Source organism: Acanthochromis polyacanthus, chromosome 14 (assembly GCF_021347895.1).
Source record: "Acanthochromis polyacanthus isolate Apoly-LR-REF ecotype Palm Island chromosome 14, KAUST_Apoly_ChrSc, whole genome shotgun sequence".
In the NCBI taxonomy this organism is placed as follows: Eukaryota; Metazoa; Chordata; class Actinopteri; family Pomacentridae; genus Acanthochromis; species Acanthochromis polyacanthus.
The window spans coordinates 1,524,912-1,543,647 of NC_067126.1; the positions used below are offsets into that span (position 1 = coordinate 1,524,912).

At 46.7% G+C, this 18,736-nt stretch overlaps 1 protein-coding gene across 1 annotated transcript in view; it reads left to right on the top strand.

The window, feature by feature from the left end:
- ttn.1 (titin, tandem duplicate 1) overlaps positions 1 to 18,736 on the top strand; it is a 198,695-nt gene that overhangs the window by 28,838 nt on the left and 151,121 nt on the right. The window contains exons 42-53 of the mRNA XM_051959381.1: positions 364 to 4,014; positions 4,519 to 4,797; positions 5,045 to 5,602; positions 5,805 to 6,086; positions 6,174 to 6,452; positions 6,549 to 6,830; positions 6,911 to 7,189; positions 7,268 to 7,555; positions 7,659 to 7,937; positions 8,027 to 8,308; positions 8,926 to 9,204; positions 10,240 to 10,518. Coding sequence (XP_051815341.1) covers positions 364 to 4,014; positions 4,519 to 4,797; positions 5,045 to 5,602; positions 5,805 to 6,086; positions 6,174 to 6,452; positions 6,549 to 6,830; positions 6,911 to 7,189; positions 7,268 to 7,555; positions 7,659 to 7,937; positions 8,027 to 8,308; positions 8,926 to 9,204; positions 10,240 to 10,518 — 7,017 coding nt within the window. The remainder of the gene's footprint in view (positions 1 to 363; positions 4,015 to 4,518; positions 4,798 to 5,044; positions 5,603 to 5,804; positions 6,087 to 6,173; positions 6,453 to 6,548; positions 6,831 to 6,910; positions 7,190 to 7,267; positions 7,556 to 7,658; positions 7,938 to 8,026; positions 8,309 to 8,925; positions 9,205 to 10,239; positions 10,519 to 18,736) is intronic.

Consider the following 18,736-nt stretch of genomic DNA (forward strand, 5'->3'; position numbering starts at 1 on the left):
GTCCAGCAACATCAGCACATGACCTGAAAAGGATGAATATTAGGTAAATTATTCACATTTACAGCACATCTGTGACGGCTGACCTAAAGGAACAGACTTTGGTTCTTGCTGGTACCAGGGAGCCAAAAAATTGTCTTGATCTGCCACAATGCTGATCTAAGGATCCTTAAATCAGGATCCTTAGATCAGCATTGTGTCTGGGACATCCCTGGACAGCAGTAGCACTAAGTGTTGAGTACTTAATTTGTTGAAAACATGAATAACAATATGCTGGTTTTATCTCCATTTCTGATGTTCTGTTCTGGTTGCAGCTGACTGTTCAGTTTGAGTGTGTTTCTCATTTAACTCTATTATTCCACTCAGCCTTCTCTAGCTCCACCATCACAGTGGAAGAGGAAACCCAGGAGTCGTACTACACTGGCCTAAAGTTACCAGACAAAACCAGAACACTTGAACTCAAGCCAGAGTCCAAACGCTTCTCGAGCACTTTAGAGAGAAAAAAAGAAAAACCTGTTTTCCTCAGCGAACTTTCTCCAGCAGCCGTGACTGTGGGAGAAACTGCCACATTTAGCGTCAGAGTGTCCGCTTTCCCGAAGCCCACGGTTCAGTGGTTCCACAACGGGAAAAGCATCACGAGTTCGTCCATTTATACATTTGTTCACGAACTAGATGAGTATAGTCTGGTAATTAACAGGGTTCGTAGGGAGTGTGAGGGAGAGTACTCCTGTACAGTCACCAACAGATTCGGCCAGTCGACCTGCACTTCCTACCTGCATGTTCAGGTGAGGGAGCCTGAGCAGGAGGATGCTGGGAGAACATTAGCAGCACCAACTGGCAAGCCCCCAGAATTCATTAAAACTATCGAGCGTCTTCAGCTGTCTGAGGGAGGTGACGGTTTCTTCAGGTACGTCGTGACTGGAGATCCTCTCCCTGAGGTTCAGTGGCTCAAAGGCAGCTTCCACATTCAGCCGAGTGGGTTCTGTATCACTGTGAACAACCCTGACGGTTCAGGCTTCATTAACCTTAAGAGCGTCAGACAAGAGCACAGCGACGTCTACACCTGTAAGGCCTCCAACCAGTATGGGGAAGCCTCGTGTACCGCAGAGCTGCTGGTGTTCAGGGCAAAAGCTCAGGAAGAGCAAACGTTAGTACAGAAAGGTTTGAAGATATCTATGACAGAGCAAACCACAGAGTCCAGATCATACCGGGAAAGAACCCGATCTGATCAGATGATTTACACCATTAGCACTGACGACCGGCAGATTATTCCCAGTGAAGAGGTGGGAACCCTCAGAGAGCTGGATATCTCTGCTGCCACCCTTCATCGAGAGCAACTCACCCACCAGGCTGCAGTGCTGCAGGCCCATGAGATCCAGGAGAGGGTTTCCCTGGCTCCCAGCCACCCTCCTCATGTTTCTGCTGTTCCTATCAAACAGCTTCACATGGCCACGTTCTTATCTTCAATCCAGGAGAGACAGAAGATCACCGAGCAGCACTCTGAGCGAATCCTCAGCCCCGAAGTCGTAGAACTGGAGCTATCCAAAGAGCAGCCGTCCAGGCTCCTGTCAGCTACCTCTGAGGAGGTCCTTCCTCTGGTCACCGTCAGAGCCGAGACTTTAACCGACCGGACGCCTGAACACATTCAGACTCTGGCTGAGCCCAGGCAGCTCGTTAGCAGCCACCAAGTGGAATCTGCTCTGCCCATCCTTGATGAAACCTCAGGTGTCATGCACCGACCGGAGGAGGAGAAGAGCTTCAGCGTCACAGAGGGGCTTAAGATCTTATACTCGGCTCAGTCTGCAGGGCAGCTGCAGCTCACAGAAGGACACTCTGAGCCTCTGCAGGCTTTAGATCAAGCCTTCTTACCCTTGATTAAAAAAGAACAACCTAAACCTGTGACTGCACCAGTGAGTCAGACTAGAGTAACTTTATCCAAGGAGCAGGAATTTGAAATACAAAGACCAGAGCAGGAGAGCATCACCCCGTGCAAAGACGTGGTGTATAAGTCAGCTATGAGTAGTGAAGAGAAGTATGAGCTCCAGGCTGAACAGGAAGGACTGGTGCCACCTTTAGCTTCTTCTATGAATCTGCAGCCTCAGCATGAAGGAGAGCGACTCCTGAACCTGCAGGTTATCAGTGGTCAGGAGGTCTTCCAGTCTGAGGGAAGGTTCAGCAGCGAGAAGCCTTCTGCAGAACAGGCTGAGATGAGAAAGAGTCCCACTCTGCTGCATTCAGTGACTCTAGAGGACCAGAGGACAGCAGTTTGTGAGGCAACTTCAGAGTTCACAGCAAAGACCGATGCCACCTCTGTTCAGCCAGAGAAAGAGCTACCACAACCAAAACACCTTCAGTCCATCCATTCTGTGTCCATTTTACCAAAGGAAGGTCTACTGACCATCACTAAACCTGACCAGCAGGTGGCAGTGCAGAAACAGGAGAAGGCTAGAAGGTATGCAGCGACCTCAGAGGAGAGGAGGGAGATCACTGCAGATTATCATAAAGGTCTGGATGTGTCTGTGGTTGGTGTGGAGCCGCAGCTTCGAACTGAGTCCAGGCCTCCCAGCATCCTGACCGTGTCCTCTCAGCCCATCCAGCTGCCGAAGGAGACGCCTTTCATGACCAACGACAAGCAGCAGCGAGCTTTAATCCAGAGAGAGGACTACTGGAACATCATGCACTCTCTGAACATCACAGACACTCAGACTCTGGAGGAGGGCCACACCACCAGCCTGGAAACTGATGAAAAATTCAAGTCTGAGATTAAAACTGAGCCCAAGATCCCCAAAAAGCCCATTTTCATTGAAGAGAAGGCAACTGCCACTGAAAGCTGCACAATCTTAGAAGCTGCTGAGCAGGACTTTGCAGTCCAGATCCAGGAGGGTCAGTCGGTCCGACAGTCGGTGCTGCTAGAAGAAAAGAGGGTGATTATGGGAGAGCCATCCAGTGAAATACTTAAATCTGAGGGTTCGACTGTCAGTGTGAAGACACAGCCTAAAGGAGTTCTGTTTGTTCACGAGTCTCAGGACGCTCAGACTCTACCTAAAGAGCTCAACTTTGTCATTAATATCCCAAAACCTACTAGTCTGAATGTCCGGCGTCAGCTCAGAGACGTCCTCCAGTCGGCCGTGGCCAGCGATCAGCCGGTGTTACTGGCTGACGTCGTAGGAAGGTTTGAGGCGGTGGAGGTGCAGGAGGTGAAGGTCCAGAGAGAACTCCGACGGGCCACCAAGACATACCTGATCACTTCACCAGGTGCCCCCCTGGAGATCACGCTGTGTTTTGAAGGTGAATATCCTCAGACAGCTGATCTCAGGTCTGAACTCCAGGTAGCTCTGCATGCGATGGTTTTCCAGGAGCAGCAGAGTCTCACTTCAGAGCAGCCGGGCACCATGCAGATCGACAAGCCTCAGAAGGTTCAGGTGAGCTCAGCGCCATCCAAAGAGGTTCTGTCGTCTGTGGTGGACACTGTGATGGTGGCAGAGAGTGCAGCCAGGTTTCCTCCTGCTGCATCTCAGTCTGCAGCTGTCAAAACTGAAGCCAGGGCTTCGTTCCACAGCGCCACAGTTCAGGGTCAGACTGAGATCCAACAGTCCAGACAGGTCAGGTCAGAGAGGGACGCCATCACCACTGTAGCTGTAGGTCCTGTTGAACACATAGAGGTCCACAGAGAAACCAGAGAGGAGTTTCTGTCTGAGGCGATCATAATCAGCGAGTCCTGCGACAGTCTGGCTGATTATCCAGTTGTGGTTGATTGTCTGGAACATGTTTGCGCTGAGGAAAACGGCCAGGCTGTTTTTACTGCCACCATAAAGTATGTCACCAAAATTCACTGGTTCTTCAACGGTCAGTTGGTGAAACCTGGCACAGAGTTCAAGTGTTCTAAAGACCACGACACATACACACTGGTTATCCACAAAGTTGTCAAGGAGAGGCATCAAGGAGAATATGTTTGTGAGGCTGAGAATGAAGCTGGCAAGATCACGACATCTTCAAGACTCTCTGTGGTCTCAAGAGGTTTGATGATGGACAGTTCTTTGATATCACCATCAACTAACTTCACATGTCAGTGACATTCAAACTCTGTTGTCTGCAAACCTCAACCAGAATCAAAAGGTAATGAATGAATGAAACTGAAAATAGAAGGCTTTGGATCAAAGGCAATCTAGATTTAAAGGTTTGAGGTTTTCACCAGACAGCAGTGACATCTTAATGTCTGAGCTCATCCTCTACAGACACTCACTCTAATGTCCATTCCTCTCCAAGGAACCACCTCTGATCCATATCTGTAGACATTCCTCATTCCTGCTCCATTCTTCTTTGCATGCTTTCTCTCCTTCTCTTATCACAGAATCATCACATCTTCAACCCAAACCTAACACATCTTTCCTCTTCCAGTCATCAAGGATAACTCTGTCACTTTCCATCCCAGGTTCACCACATCTCCACCTGCACAGCAAACTTTTCTTGGTTTTATTTCCACCCCCTCTGTGTATTCACTCTGTCCTGTTGTCTCTGCAGTGAAACCCGTGTTCAGGCACAGAATTGTTCCGGTGGAGATCAACATTGGCAGCATGGCCAAGTTTGACTGTGAGACTGAGGATGCTCCAAACGTGAGCTTCAAGTGGTTCAAAGATGGACACCCCATCAAGGAGGGTGATAAGTACCGGATCATCAGCCGCTTCAGCACCTCCTCCCTGGAGGTCCTGAACCCATCCAAGGATGACAGCGGTGAATACTCCTGCAAGGCGTCCAATCAGCACGGCAGCGATGAATGCTCCGCCTCCCTCAGCGTCACAGGTAAGAGCGACGCACGTTTCCTTCTTCTCCGCTGGCTGTGTTTGAAGCTGCTCTTCTTTAAGTCGTCAGATCTTCTTGTGTCTTGGTTCCTTTGGCCGGACGCTGGTTTCTTGTGAATAGGTTTTATTTTTTACACTTTCTTACCCTGCTGGTTTGATTTGTCTCACTGGCAGGTTTAGGTAAAGATGAACTATCTGGGGTTAACACAGCACTACTAATGTGTTTCTCTTTTTCTGAATCCTTGTAGAGAAAAGCCCTCCAGTCTTTATAAGTAGACCTGAGCCTCAGACTGTGTTTGTTGGAAAGAGGGCAGTGATGCAGTGTGTATTATCAGGCTCTGCTCCTCTCAGTGTTGTCTGGTTCAAAGACAACCAGGCTTTGCCCACACACTACCAGACCTCTTGTGAAAAGAATAAGCACACTCTTGAGATAACCAAGCTGGAGGCAGCTGACCGGGGCCTTTATGTGTGCAAAGCTTCTAATAATGTTGGGACGGCCGAGTGCAGCACAGAGCTGCGAGTTATTGATAAGCCCAACTTTGTGGAGCCCCTGGGTGCCGTCGCTGCCGTGGTCGGAGCTCCTCTGCACCTGGAGTGTCAGGTGGATGAGGACACTGGAGTCTCCGTCACCTGGACCAGAGACGGTAGAAAAGTCCACCAGTCTCCTGACTGTAAACTGTCTTTTGAGGATAAGACAGTCACTCTTGATATCCTAAAGACCACACTGAAAGACTGTGGGAACTATGTGTGTGTGGTGACTAATGAGGCTGGGAGTGCGTCTTGCTCCACGTCGGTGAAGGTCCAAGGTAAGAGCTGTCTAGTTAACTTTCATGGATACTGCAGCATTTGAAGCTTTTGCAAATCTGCAGTACTGAAAATTAACGTCATTTTATTGTGTGATGTCCAGTTGACTTTTCTTCTTTAACCTCTTCTCTCTCCATGCTGCATTGTTGTTTTTAACTGGCTTCTTTGACTCCATAATGGATCTTTTTAACCACACCTCTGCAGAGCCGCCAGTCTTTGTAAAGAGGCTGGAGGCCACCACGGTTTGGAAGCAAGGCGGCGCTGCTCGGCTGCAGTGCAGTGTCAAAGGATCCCCAGATCTTCACACCACCTGGTTCTTCAACAACAGCGAGCTGTCTGCTGGTGGCAGACACGCCATCAGTCTGAAAGATGGCATTGCCACTCTTGAGATACAGGAAGTCATGTTGAGTGATGGTGGGAACTACACCTGTGAGGTTCTCAATGAGTCTGGCTGTGAAAGCTGCAGCATTAAAGTAACAGTGAAAGGTGTGAACATTCAGGGAACTTTATGAGCAACCTAAAGTTTTACTCACAATAGGACCACCTCTAACTGGACTGTATGTTCCCCTTTAGAACCTCCATGTTTCAGGAAGGAGCTCGTCTCTGTAGAGGCAGTCAGAGGATCGGTAGCTGTGTTGGAGTGTGAGATTTCAGGCTCTGCGCCCTTTGAGGTGACTTGGAAAAAGAATAAGAAACGGCTGTCAGCAGATAAGAAGTTCAGAATAGTCTCACAGGGATGCCTGAGTTCTCTGGAGATCCACTCCTTTGAGAGCGCTGATGTTGGTGAATACGAATGTGTCGTATCAAATGAGATTGGGTCAGTAACCTCAAAGTCTGAGGTTAAACAGAAAGGTTAGTGATGGTAAAACATCAGGTCCAACATTTCTGATATTGTTGTAGTCCTCCTGGCTGTTTATGACATTATCATGACAAACCCTGTTATTTCAGAGCCGCCCATATTCTCAAAGAGAGTTGAAAGTGCTACAGCAGTGCTGGGGAACACAGTGAAGCTGCAGGGAACCCTGAAAGGCTCAGCTCCCATAGCCATCAAATGGGTGAAAGACTCTGAGCTGCTGAGAGATGATGATCTAAATGTCAAGATGATTTTTGAGAACAATATCGCTAGCATCTCCTTCTCCTCTGTTGAGATGAAGCATGCCGGCAAATACACCTGCCTGGCTGAAAATGAGGCGGGGCAGCAGAAAAATGAAGCTATGTTAACTATTCAAGGTTGGAAACATTCCTATTTATGAGAAGTATTTCCACAGATGTAGGCGTTCCCTGAGTCTAAAACTCATGTTGTGTTTTAGAACCTGCTAGGATCTTAGAGAAAGCAGCGTCCATCAGTGTGACTGCAGGAGATTCGGCCACGCTGCAGTGCACGATCTCTGGAAGCCCCGAGCTCAAAGTGAAGTGGTTTAAAGACGGCAAGGAGATGATCAGTGGCCGTAAATATAAGATGACTCTGAAGGAGAACACGGCCATTTTAAAGATCCTCACTGCAGACAAAGGAGACACTTCAGAGTACAAGATGGAGGTGTCTAATAAAGTGGGGAAAGACCAGTGCTCCTGTTCAGTCACAGTCATAGGTCAGTTGTAGCTCATTAGCAGCAGTTTGAACGGTGGTCCTGGACAGCAGTTACATGTTTGGTGTGCTTCCTACACAGATCGTGCAGTTCCACCATCCTTCACCAAAACTCTAAAGAAGGTGGACGGCAGTGTTGGTAGTAGTGTTACCTTGGAGTGCAGAGTGGCTGGATCTCAGCCGATGGTTGTCACCTGGTACAAAGATGATAAAGAGATCCACAGTGATGACAGATTAAAGGTTGATTTCAGTGAGAGTTCAGCCTCTGTGGTGATAGCTGGCCTGGACCAAAGCGATGGAGGAGTTTATACTTGTCGGGCCTCGAATGATGCCGGCGAAAAAGAAACCAGCGGCACTTTGTCCATCAAAGGTTAGAGGAGCTGAACTAGGATGAAACAGTAATGAGGCAGACTTTACAGGTGATACTGATCCGTTTGAACATGACTGCTGTATTTCTTCCTCAATAACTCCAGAACCTCCAGTCTTCACGGTGAAACCTGAATCCCAGGACGCCTCACCGGGATCAACCGTTGTCCTAAAGGCATCCTTTACAGGATCAGCTCCATTGGTTGTTAAATGGTTCAGAGAGGAGAAAGAGATTTTCACTGGAGGAAAGTGTTTCATAAAGAAAGACGCCTCTTCGAGCTCTTTGGAGCTCCAGTCTGTGAAACCCAGTGATTCAGCTAAATACACCTGCCAGGTGTCCAACGACGCTTCCAAGGTGGACTGTACTGCTGTCCTCTTTGTGAAAGGTGCCGTTTGGTTCTTTCTTCTACAGATGTGTTGAACTTCTTTCCCCCTCTGCTTTGATTTTGCTGTAATTGTTGCTGTTAATTTACAGAAGCTCCAACATTTACGATGAAGCCTGAGCCTTCACAACTGCTCAGAACTGGACATCCTCTGAAGCTGTCCTGCAAAGTGCAGGGTTCTCCTGTCATTAGCGTCGCGTGGTTCAGAAACGGCTCAGAGATCGTTTCTGACCACAGACACTCGATGTCCTTCAACAGTTCGATGGCATCGCTGCAGGTAGAGAGCTGCTCTGTTCAGGACAGTGGAGATTATGTTTGTGTGGCGTCCAGTGAAGCCGGCAGAGACCAGTGCAGCAGCTCAGTGACCGTGAAAGGTTGGTTCAGTCTGCAGCCTCATAGTCTAACCTCCTAGTCTCTGGCAGTCTGGTCCACAGCGTTCAGACCTCATTCCTCCAGCTGTACTCTCCACCAGAAACACACTGGAGGACCATCTACACAGGCTGGTTTCTGTGTTCCAACCACGAGAACCATCCCAGAAGAACCTGTTTTTAGGGGAAAACAAAGTACCTTCTGCTGATTGGTTAAACTAAGAGAGGACAACATGTTTCCTGTCTTCTTGATGTTCTCGTTCAGCAGCTTCGTCTAATATCCCCATCGTAAGGTTCTTCCCATATTCTAACAGAACAAACCTCCAGTGTTCTGTTTCCTAGAACTTCAGTTTTTCAGTAATTCTGTTCTGGTCGCTCTGAGTTGATGTTGAAGCTGCTGAATCCTACAGTGGAAAAGAAAAGAGCCAATTAAAGGACCGTCCATTTTCAAATATCAGTGAGAACGTTGTGTCTTCTGTTGCTGCTCTAGATTTAGTGAAACATTCAGGCGTGACGGTGCAGAGTTTATCCTCTGAAGAACTCAGGGAATTCTGTGGACCAGACGTGCCTCATCAGATTCTCCCTTCAGGCCTCTAAAATCACATTTATCATGTTTTTTACAGAGTCTCCAGCATTTACGAGGCCTTTTGAATCAGCTGAGCTTGTGAAAGGATCCGACATTATCTTGGAAGGAACCGTTTCAGGTTCTGCTCCATTTGAGATAAGCTGTTTCCTCAACGATAAACTGATCAGAACTGACAAAAGGCATAAAGTCAGTGTTGAAAATGACATGGTCACTCTTCACATCTTAAACTGTGAGAACGCTGACGCTGGAACATACCAGTGCATCGTCACCAACGATGTCGGGGAGACATCTTGTTCTTGCCACATTTCTCTAAAAGGTTAGTCAAAGAACAGCACCATGGAGGTCACTGCAGACCTGGAGGACATTTGGGCTTCAAATGTTAGAAACATAAACATTTCTCCTCCATATTCATCAATAATAGGTACTGATTGGTTCAGCGTCCACATCAATGGTAGCATTTCTATTCCATGTTTTCTGTGTTGTTGCTAACCCTACTCTGATCCATGCTAATGTGATCTTTTTCTCAGCAGTAGAAGCTAGATATTTAGCTAGCTGTTACTGCTGACCACTGATGGAAAACAGTCCAAAGAATGAGTCTGATCCTGATAATATGAGACACAAAAACTAGACAACAAATGACAAAAGCAAGACACAAAACAGCAAAAACAAGACATAAAATGACAAATCAAAACAGAAAATGACAAAAAAAAACGAGACACAAAACAACAAAAATGAGACACAAAGTGACAAAAATGTCATCCACAGGTTCTGCTCACACGTTGTGGGACACATTCCATGTAAAATAATTATTATTTAAAATATTATGTTGATTAAAAATACTCCCACAATTACAAGAGACATGAATTAAAAAATAAAACAAAGGAGATTTAAATTAGATTCTAACTGTTTTATCAGAGGTCCAGTTTGGTCATCAGGGGGTGGACAAGAGAAAAATGGGATTTTAGGGGAACTCCAGACTTATTTGGTATTTAAAATATTTTAAACATTTTTTTCTCCTTGTTTTTATAGATTTGGTCTCAGGACAAGAATATTTACACACTGCTGCATGTTTTAGGGTTTAGAACTTGGATTATTGGATGTAAAACGTCCTCCAGTCCTGGAACGATTCATAAACTGTTGAGACAGTTTACCTCACTGCATGCTGCCAAAAAGTTTACATTCAACTGTTTGTGCTGTCTGAGCAGTATTTTCTCTATTCTGTGTTTTTGTAGCCCTAAACTCTTGCATATTGTCGTTACTGTCAGCAGACAGTGACATCGGGAGGTTTGAAATGTGGATTTGTGTGTAACTGTTGCAGCCTTCAGTCTGATCTGTGGTCTTCTCCCACTAGAACCACCATCATTTGTTCAGAAACTAGAGGACATGTCCTGCATGGTGGGATCTGAGGTCTCTATGAGGTGCATGTTGTCTGGATCACTGCCCATGACTTTCTCCTGGATCAAGGATGATCATGAGCTCACTGAAGATGAGCACGTTAAGATGTCCTCTGAAACCAAGAGTTCCGTGTTGAATTTGAAAAATGCTCAGTTGTCACACGGCGGGAAGTATGTGTTTGAGGCCCAGAACAAGGCCGGCACTCACAGATGTGCTGCTGTGCTCATAGTTACAGGTTTGTAGGATGTTTGTGGCTCTTCCTGTCTTAACCGCTGCTGCTGTGATGTCTGCTTCATTTGTCGCTTTAACGCCGCGCTCGCTCATTCAGCTCTGAATGGTTTTGTTTTACTAGAACCAGCAAGTATTTCAGAACGAGCCGAGTGCATCAGTGTGACCCAGGGCGACCCGGTCAGGCTCGAATGCAGGTTCTCAGGCACCAAACCGCTCAAATCCAGGTGGATGAAGGCGGGAAAGTCGCTGACGTCCGGCCAGAGATACAGAATCCAGAACACAGACTGCAGCTCAACGCTCCACATAATTAAATCAGAGAAAAGCGATAGCGGGGAATACAGCTTCCAGGTTTCAAATGTGGCCGGCTGCGGTTCTTGTGAAGCATCAGTTACTGTTTTAGGTCAGTTTATCCTAAACTCTGATGTCTCTCTAAGATTTAATTTTGAGTTTACAGCCACAGTAACACTGTCTTTGCACTCTGTGTGTATCAGATGAGATTATTAAACCGTCTTTCACAAGAAAACTGAAGCCGACCGAAGGTATCAAAGGATCCTTCGCTCATCTGGAGTGCCTCGTGTCCGGCTCCCTGCCAATAACAGTACAGTGGTACAAAGACGAGAGAGAGATCCAGACTGATGACAAACACAAATGCACCTTCTTTGAGAATGTTGCTTTTCTGGAAATCTCTGACCTTGACACTAGAAACAGCGGCAGCTACACCTGCATCGCTAAAAACAAAGCAGGAGCAGTGCAGTGCTCTGGGATCTTGTTTGTTAAAGGTTAGAGCTCATCTCAGCATCTTGTTCACTTTGATCCACAATCACTGTATATGTTCTAAAAGTTGGGTTTTATCCACCTGCAGAAGCACCATGTATTCTTGAAAAGCCTGAATCCATGAATGTGTTGCCTGGATCTAAGGTCCAGTTTAATGTTCTGGTTTCTGGTACACCACCTCTGACCATCAAATGGTTTAAAAACAAGAAGGAGGTTCTATCCAGCGCCGACTGCTCTGTGGTTAAAGACAACACTTCCAGCTCTCTGGAGCTCTTCTTTGCCAAAACCTCCGACTCTGGAGATTATGTCTGTGAAATACAGAATGACGTGGGCTCCACCTCATGCCAGGCAGCACTCTTTGTCAAAGGTTAATGCTGGTCTCTCACCTTTATTCTTTACTTTGTGGTGATCTCCATACTTAACAAACTTCTGTATGTATTTTTGCAGAACCTCCATTTTTCATAGAAAAAACTGAAGATGTTTCATCAGTCAGAGTAGGAGACAGGAAGGTGTTTGAGTGTCAGGTTTCTGGTACTCCTCAGATCTCAGTGCGTTGGTTCAGAGACGGAGCTGAGATTCTTCAGAGTGTTCATCACAGGATGTCGTTTTTAAACTCTGCAGCCACTTTAGAGATTTGTCAGGTTAGCGAGCTTGACAGCGGGAAGTACTACTGCGAGGCTTCCAACGAGGCCGGCACTGAGAGCTGCTGTTTTGAGCTGGAAGTCAAAGGTTGGTTCTTCTTTATGTTTACATCTAGTCAGTGAAAATCCAGCTAAATATTGCAGTGTTACTCTAGAGCGATTTGCTTTGTTATTCCAGAGCCTCCTTGTTTTGTTGAAGAGCTGTCGTCTCTGGAAGTTCTTAAAGGTTCCACGGCTGTGTTTGCTTGCAAAGTGGCAGGAAGTCGTCCTCTTAATGTCACATGGTTCAGAGATAGAAAACCAATCAAATCCAGCCAAAAGCATACTATTGTTGATGGTGAAAATACGGGCTTGAGAATCCAGGAGTGTCAGATGGAGGATGTTGGTACTTACAGGTGTGTGGTAGCCAATGAAGTTGGGAGCTGTGCTGGCTTCGCAGCGTTGTCTCTGAAAGGTTGGTTTTACTGATGACTGCACACAACATCAGACATACACAACTGAACTCTTCCTCATTTTTCAAACATCTTTCCTTCCCATCAGTTCCTCCAACATTTGTTCAGAAGATAGAAAATGTCTCCACTGTCCTGGGAGACATGGCAGTCTTTATCTGCTCGGTGGAAGGATCTCCACCTCTCTCTGTTCAGTGGCTTAAAGATGAGACCTGGATCCCAGAGGATCCAAACATCGAGAGATCCTTTCAGAACAATGAGGCCACTCTCAGGATTCCTGCCTGTGAGGCAACTCACGGTGGGAAATACACCTGTCAGGTGGTAAATGAGGCGGGGCAGGACGGCTGCTTCGCCACCCTCATTGTAGAAGGTACCTTCATATGCCTAACATGTAGCTAGCTCTAACCGTAGTAACCAGCACACTCACCTCTTTCTCCTGGTGTTGTAGAACCTCCTACGATCCAAGAGAAGCCAGAGGAGGTCAAAGTGACCCGTGGAGATCCGGTCAGTCTTGAGTGCAGAGTAGCTGGAAGTCCTCAGTTAAGTGTCAGATGGATGAGACGAGACAAAGAGCTCCAGTCCAGCAGAAAACATCATTTCTGCTTTGAGAACAACGTCAGCAGTTTTAACTTCCAGTCTGCTCAGCAGGACGACAGCGGAGAATATCTGTTTGAAGTCAGAAACTCTGTGGGGAGTTGTAGCTGTAGAGTCATGCTGGTAGTTTTAGGTTTGTCAAACATTTCAACTCTTTCAGATCAAATCATTTAAATTATAAACTGTTGTCTTTGACTGATTATGTTTTTGACATTGCTTCATACAGAAGAGGTAACTCCTCCCACATTCATTAGAAAATTTAAAAACATCCAAGCCATTATGGGTTCAGTGGTTACCATGGAGATCAAAGTGACTGGTTCTCTTCCTCTGTCGGTCGAATGGAGCAAAGGGAAGCAAAAACTCACCAACAGTTTAAAGTACAAACTGGTGCACGTCGAACATACGGCGTCCCTGCAGCTGAAGCTGGCTGAAGGTTCTGATACAGGAGAGTATTCCTGCAGAGTCTCCAACCAGGCAGGCAGCTGTGTGTGCAGTGGAGTTCTTACAGCCAAAGGTTAGCATTCAGACCTTATCAAAGTTCAGCTCACAGGCTGGTAGTCATGTATCATAACCATGTCTCTGTATGGGTTCTAGTGCCACCAACATTCATAACCGAGCCCGAGTCTCAGGCTGTTCCACCAAACTCTGCTGTGCTCCTCAGAAGTGTCTTTGAAGGAACACCTCCGTTTACAGTGAAATGGTTCAAGCAGGACGTGGAGCTGATAAGTGGACCTTCATGTACCATTAGACTGGAGACCTACTCCTCCTCTGTAGAGCTCCACTCAGTCGGGAAGCTGCAGAGTGGGATTTATTCCTGCCGAGTTAGCAACGAGGCAGGAGCAGTGAACAGTGCAGCAGAGTTGTTGGTGAAAGGTTGGACTATTCTCTTTTTTTGTCCACCCCCATCACCGCTCATCTTTTTTATTTTCACAGCTCCTCTTTCTTCATTTTCATTTTCTCCACCCGACCATTTCACCGTTTACTTTCTTTACAGGAACATCTTTGTTGTCACAGCATCCGGTCACCTTCCCCATCCTCCATCCGTCACAGTGATTGTTCCTTTGTTCCACATTAGTAACTTGATCTTTTTTGACTTTGCAGAGCCTCCTCAGTTTGTCCTGAAACTGCCTCCCACTACCTTTGTGAAGCAGTGTGAAGGACACCGTTTTGAATGCCAGGCCACCAGCGCTCGCAACCTGCAAATGTGTTGGTACAAAAATGACCAAAAGATAACGGACGGAAACAACTATAAAACAATGTTTGTCGAGTCGACCGCGTACCTCCAGCTCCACAGCACAACGTTTGAGGATAACGGAGTCTACACATGTGAGGCTCATAACGATGCTGGCAGTGCGAGCTGCAGCACCATTCTCACAGTCCAAGGTCAGCTCCCCAGCAGACATCCAGGATACACCGTGTTGTGTTGTGAAGTTGTGTAGCATGAAAAAGAAGAAATGAAGATGCAGATTTTGATATTACGGTTTGAGTTTGACTTGGTGTGGATGTTTTTAGAACCCTGTTTTAAAAATGTGAGCATGGACTCCAACATTCCCACTCCCTGTTTCAGCTCAGTTAGTTTTCCGGACTTTGGTGTGTCCAATGGCATGACTTCTTTCAGAGAGACCGTATTTTCCTACTTTTGGTGGAATGACCTACACTAGACCCTTCATTGACCTTTCCATGTTCCTTTCTCTGATCCCGCTGATGTGACCCTCCCTCCCATCCCAGCATGAACGTAACAATCTTTATTTTCTGTGAGCGTCGGGATGGAAACCTCTAGCATGGACTGAACTTCAGCATGACTCTCTCCAAGACTTTAGATCCAGTGGAACTGCTCGGATGAGCTGCTTGCCATGAAGACTTGCTTGTCAGTGAATTTTACTTGTGTTAATATATCTCGATGTATTGTCCAGAGTCGCCATCCTTTACTAAGACTCCGAACCCAGTGGAGGGCATTAAAGGGAAAGATGCCAGTCTGCAGTGTGAAATGTATGGCACTGCACCTTTCCAAGTTAACTGGTACAAAGACAGAAGGCCTGTAAAAGAGAGTAGAAAATACAAGATGGTCAGTGTCGGCAGCTCTGCCACACTTCATGTCATGAAGCTGGAGCTGGATGACGCTGGAGTTTATGAGTGCATGGTGTCAAACAATGTAGGGAGTGAAACCTGCCGCACCACCATGACTCTCAAAGGTTAGTACAGAATCAGAGGCTTTTCCTCAGAGCTGAGTGTAGATGTGATCTCCTGTCCTCACCTGTGATCTTTCCATCACCGTTCAGAGCAACCAGCGTTTGTGAAGAAGCTGGTCGACCAGTTGGTGAAAGTCGGTGAGCAGCTGACTCTGACTGCCACAGTGAAGGGCTCAGACCTGACAGTGTCCTGGGTTCAGGACAAAGATCACGTCCTCAGAGACGGTGACAACAGGAAGATCACCTTTGAGAACAATGTGGTGACTCTTGTAGTTCCCAAAGCTGACTCGACCACAGCTGGAAAATACACCTGCCAGCTGAGGGACGACTCTGGAGTTGTGGAGTCTGTCTCCCAAGTGACCGTTCTAGGTTTGTAAAACTCCAGACTCTATTCTGTTGCCTCCAGTGACAGTACCAGGATTCATTTAGCTTGACATCTTCTTCCCTAAATTCTAGAACCCGCTGCTATCGTGGATAGCCCAGAGTCCTTGAACGTGAAGTCAGGAGAAAATGCAGCTCTTGAGGTGACAGTATCTGGCTCACCAGAACTGAAGACTAAGTGGTTCAAGGATAACAAAGAACTGTCTGCTGGTGTCAAGTACCAGATGTCCTTCTCAAAGAAGGTGGCCACTCTGAAGATTCGGTCTGCAGACAAAGCAGATGCTGGAGAATACAAACTAGAGGTTATGAATCATGTTGGCACTGCCTCGAGCAAAACTAAGCTCTCTGTCTCAGGTTAGTGTTGAGGAACAGATGCCCATCACTTATAATTTTGTTTTCTTATTTCATGTAGCATTCAGCTCAAAGTTATAACTTGTTTTTTGACAACAGATAAGTTGATTCCACCGAGTTTCATAAGGAAGCTGAGAGACACCCACCTTGTTGTGGGTAAGCCTGGTGAGATGGAGTGTAAGGTCTCTGGCTCTGCTCCTTTAACAACCTCCTGGTTCCACAACGGCCAGGAGATCAAGAGCGGGCCGAGCTACGACATTAGCTGCACCGATAACAACTGCAGACTCAGAGTTCCAGCTATCAGGATGTCTGACTCTGGCAAATACACATGTAAAGCTGTGAACGTTGCAGGAGCCAGTGAGACGAGCGCTTCGATGAATGTGACAGGTCAGTAGGCGTGAAAAAGAGATCCTTAAAGGAGCCAGCGTCAGGGTCGCTACAGAAACTTAATCTGACAACACATCTTTTTTATCTGAACCCAGAACCCCCATCTTTCTTGGAAGCACCTGAAGCGAAAGAAACATTGCCTGGCAAAAACGTGTTGTTCTCAGCTAAAGTGAAAGGCAGTGCCCCCCTGAGGGTAAAATGGTTCAGGGGACCCAAGGAGATGCTGCAGGGTCGAGGCTGCGATATTTCCCTGAAGGAGGACGTCGCCACTCTGGTGCTGAACCGGGTGGAAATGTCCCACGCAGGAGAATACACCTGTCAGATCATTAACAGTGCAGGGAAGGAAAGCTGCTCAGTTTATCTGTTTGTGAAAGGTTTGTTAGCATGATGCATATCTTTTTTAACCAATTGAGAAGGTGAATTTGATGTAACTGATGATGGAATTACCTTCCTCAGAACCAGTCCACTTTGTGAAGAAGCTGAGGGACATTTCCTCTGAAAAGGGTAAACCGCTGAGGCTCGAGGTCACATTCGCTGGAACCCCCAGAGGAAACGTGACCTGGAAGAAGGACGGTAAACTCGTCGGGGCCTCGTATCAGTACAATGTGATCACAACCGACACCTCCTGCATCCTGGAGGTTCTGAACTCTGACAGGTTGGAGGCCGCCGGTAGATACTCTTGCGAAGTAGAAAACGGAGTCGGAAGTGACAGATGCGAAGCACAAGTGTCTATTCTAGGTAAAATGAGCAACATGTGCATGGTGTTGTTCTGAGTTATGTAGTTTAGTTATCATTCATTCATTCACTCCCATTTGTTCATCCAAACCTCAACATCTGTGGTCTACTAAACCCTCATCATCATTTTTCACTTCAGAGCGACCGTACTTTGTTGACAACATGGAGCCGGTGGTGGTAAACGTGGGTGACACAGTTACCCTGAAATGCCTCATTGCAGGAACTCCTGACATCTCAGTAGGTTGGTTCAAAACTGACGTGAAGCTGCACAAGTCCAACACTTGTTCAACAGACTTTTCAAATGGTGTTGCCACTCTGAAACTGACCAAAACTACCCAGTTCGATCACGGTGAATATGTCTGCCAGGCCGAGAACCGGGTCGGTTCTGCCTCCGCCAGCTGCCACGTAACGGTCAAAGGTGATGCTCGTTTCCAAATTTCTTTCTTGTACATGAACGAATCCTGCTGTGATTTAAGTTTTAAACATACATTTTGTCCAACTGTAGAAGTTTCCCACGTTAATAACAGGACCTTATAGTTAGTGTCTTGTGAATATAAATGAAACTGACCTAAAATTTGCCTCTGGAGTAAAGTACAACTCTTGGAGAAATCTAGCTTTATCTGAGCATGCTTGTAGAGCTTTTACACTTCATCGATAACAGCTACATTAACGGTGATATAGGGGCTTAATGCATGGCAACATAACAATGAACACATGTCTAAAATCAGCTTGCTTCTCTCAGAACCTGTGCATTTTATCACGAAGCTGGAGGACACTACTTTCTTAGTCGGTCAGCCACTGAAACTGGGGTGCATGTTCAGCGGGAGCCAAAGGGTTTACGTCACCTGGAAGAAGGACGGCAAGCTGATCTGGGCCTCCTACCAGTACAACGTTAAAACTACTGATTCCAGCAGCGTTCTGGAGGTCCTCAACAGCGACAGGCCCGAAGCAGCTGGAACTTACACTTGTGAAATTTCTAACGACGCTGGAAGCGACATCTGCCACGCTCGTGTCAGCTTAGGTAACGTCACAAACCCTTAACACACCATCTGCTCTCAGTTCAACCACTAACTGTAGACAACAGTGGCCCTCTGCTGTTGTTTAGTAGGCTCATGTAGAACTAATAAAATAACCTCAGCTAGTGCTTTACCTGCCTGCTCGCTTAACATAATGGAGGCTTCATGCAACTAACCCAACCATGCAACGTCCAGACCACCAATGACACCTGCATCTTGGAAGTCCTCAACAGCGACCGAGAAGAAGCCATTGGAAAATACACGTGTGAAATATCTAATGCTGGAGGCAGCGATATCTGCCATTCTAACGTTAAACTAGGTAACCATCTAACAACTCACCTCATCATTACTAGCATTAACTAAGCCATCTGAATCATCTCTATGTCCATCTTGTATCATGTAACCAAATGCTAGACACCATTGCTCACCCTGTCTAATCCCATAACTGCTAAGTGATTTCTCAGAACCTGTTTGCTTCGTGAGGAAACTAAGAAACACCTTCTATAAAATCGGCCATCCTCTGACACTGGAGTGCAAGTTTACGGGCAGCCAGAGGATTTATGTCAGCTGGATGAAGGACGGTAAACCCATCTGGGCATCCTACAAATACAACATCAAAACCACCGACTTCTCCAGCAGCCTAGAGGTCCTCAACAGTGACCGGTGGGAAGCCGTGGGGAAATACTCATGCAAGATTTCCAACTC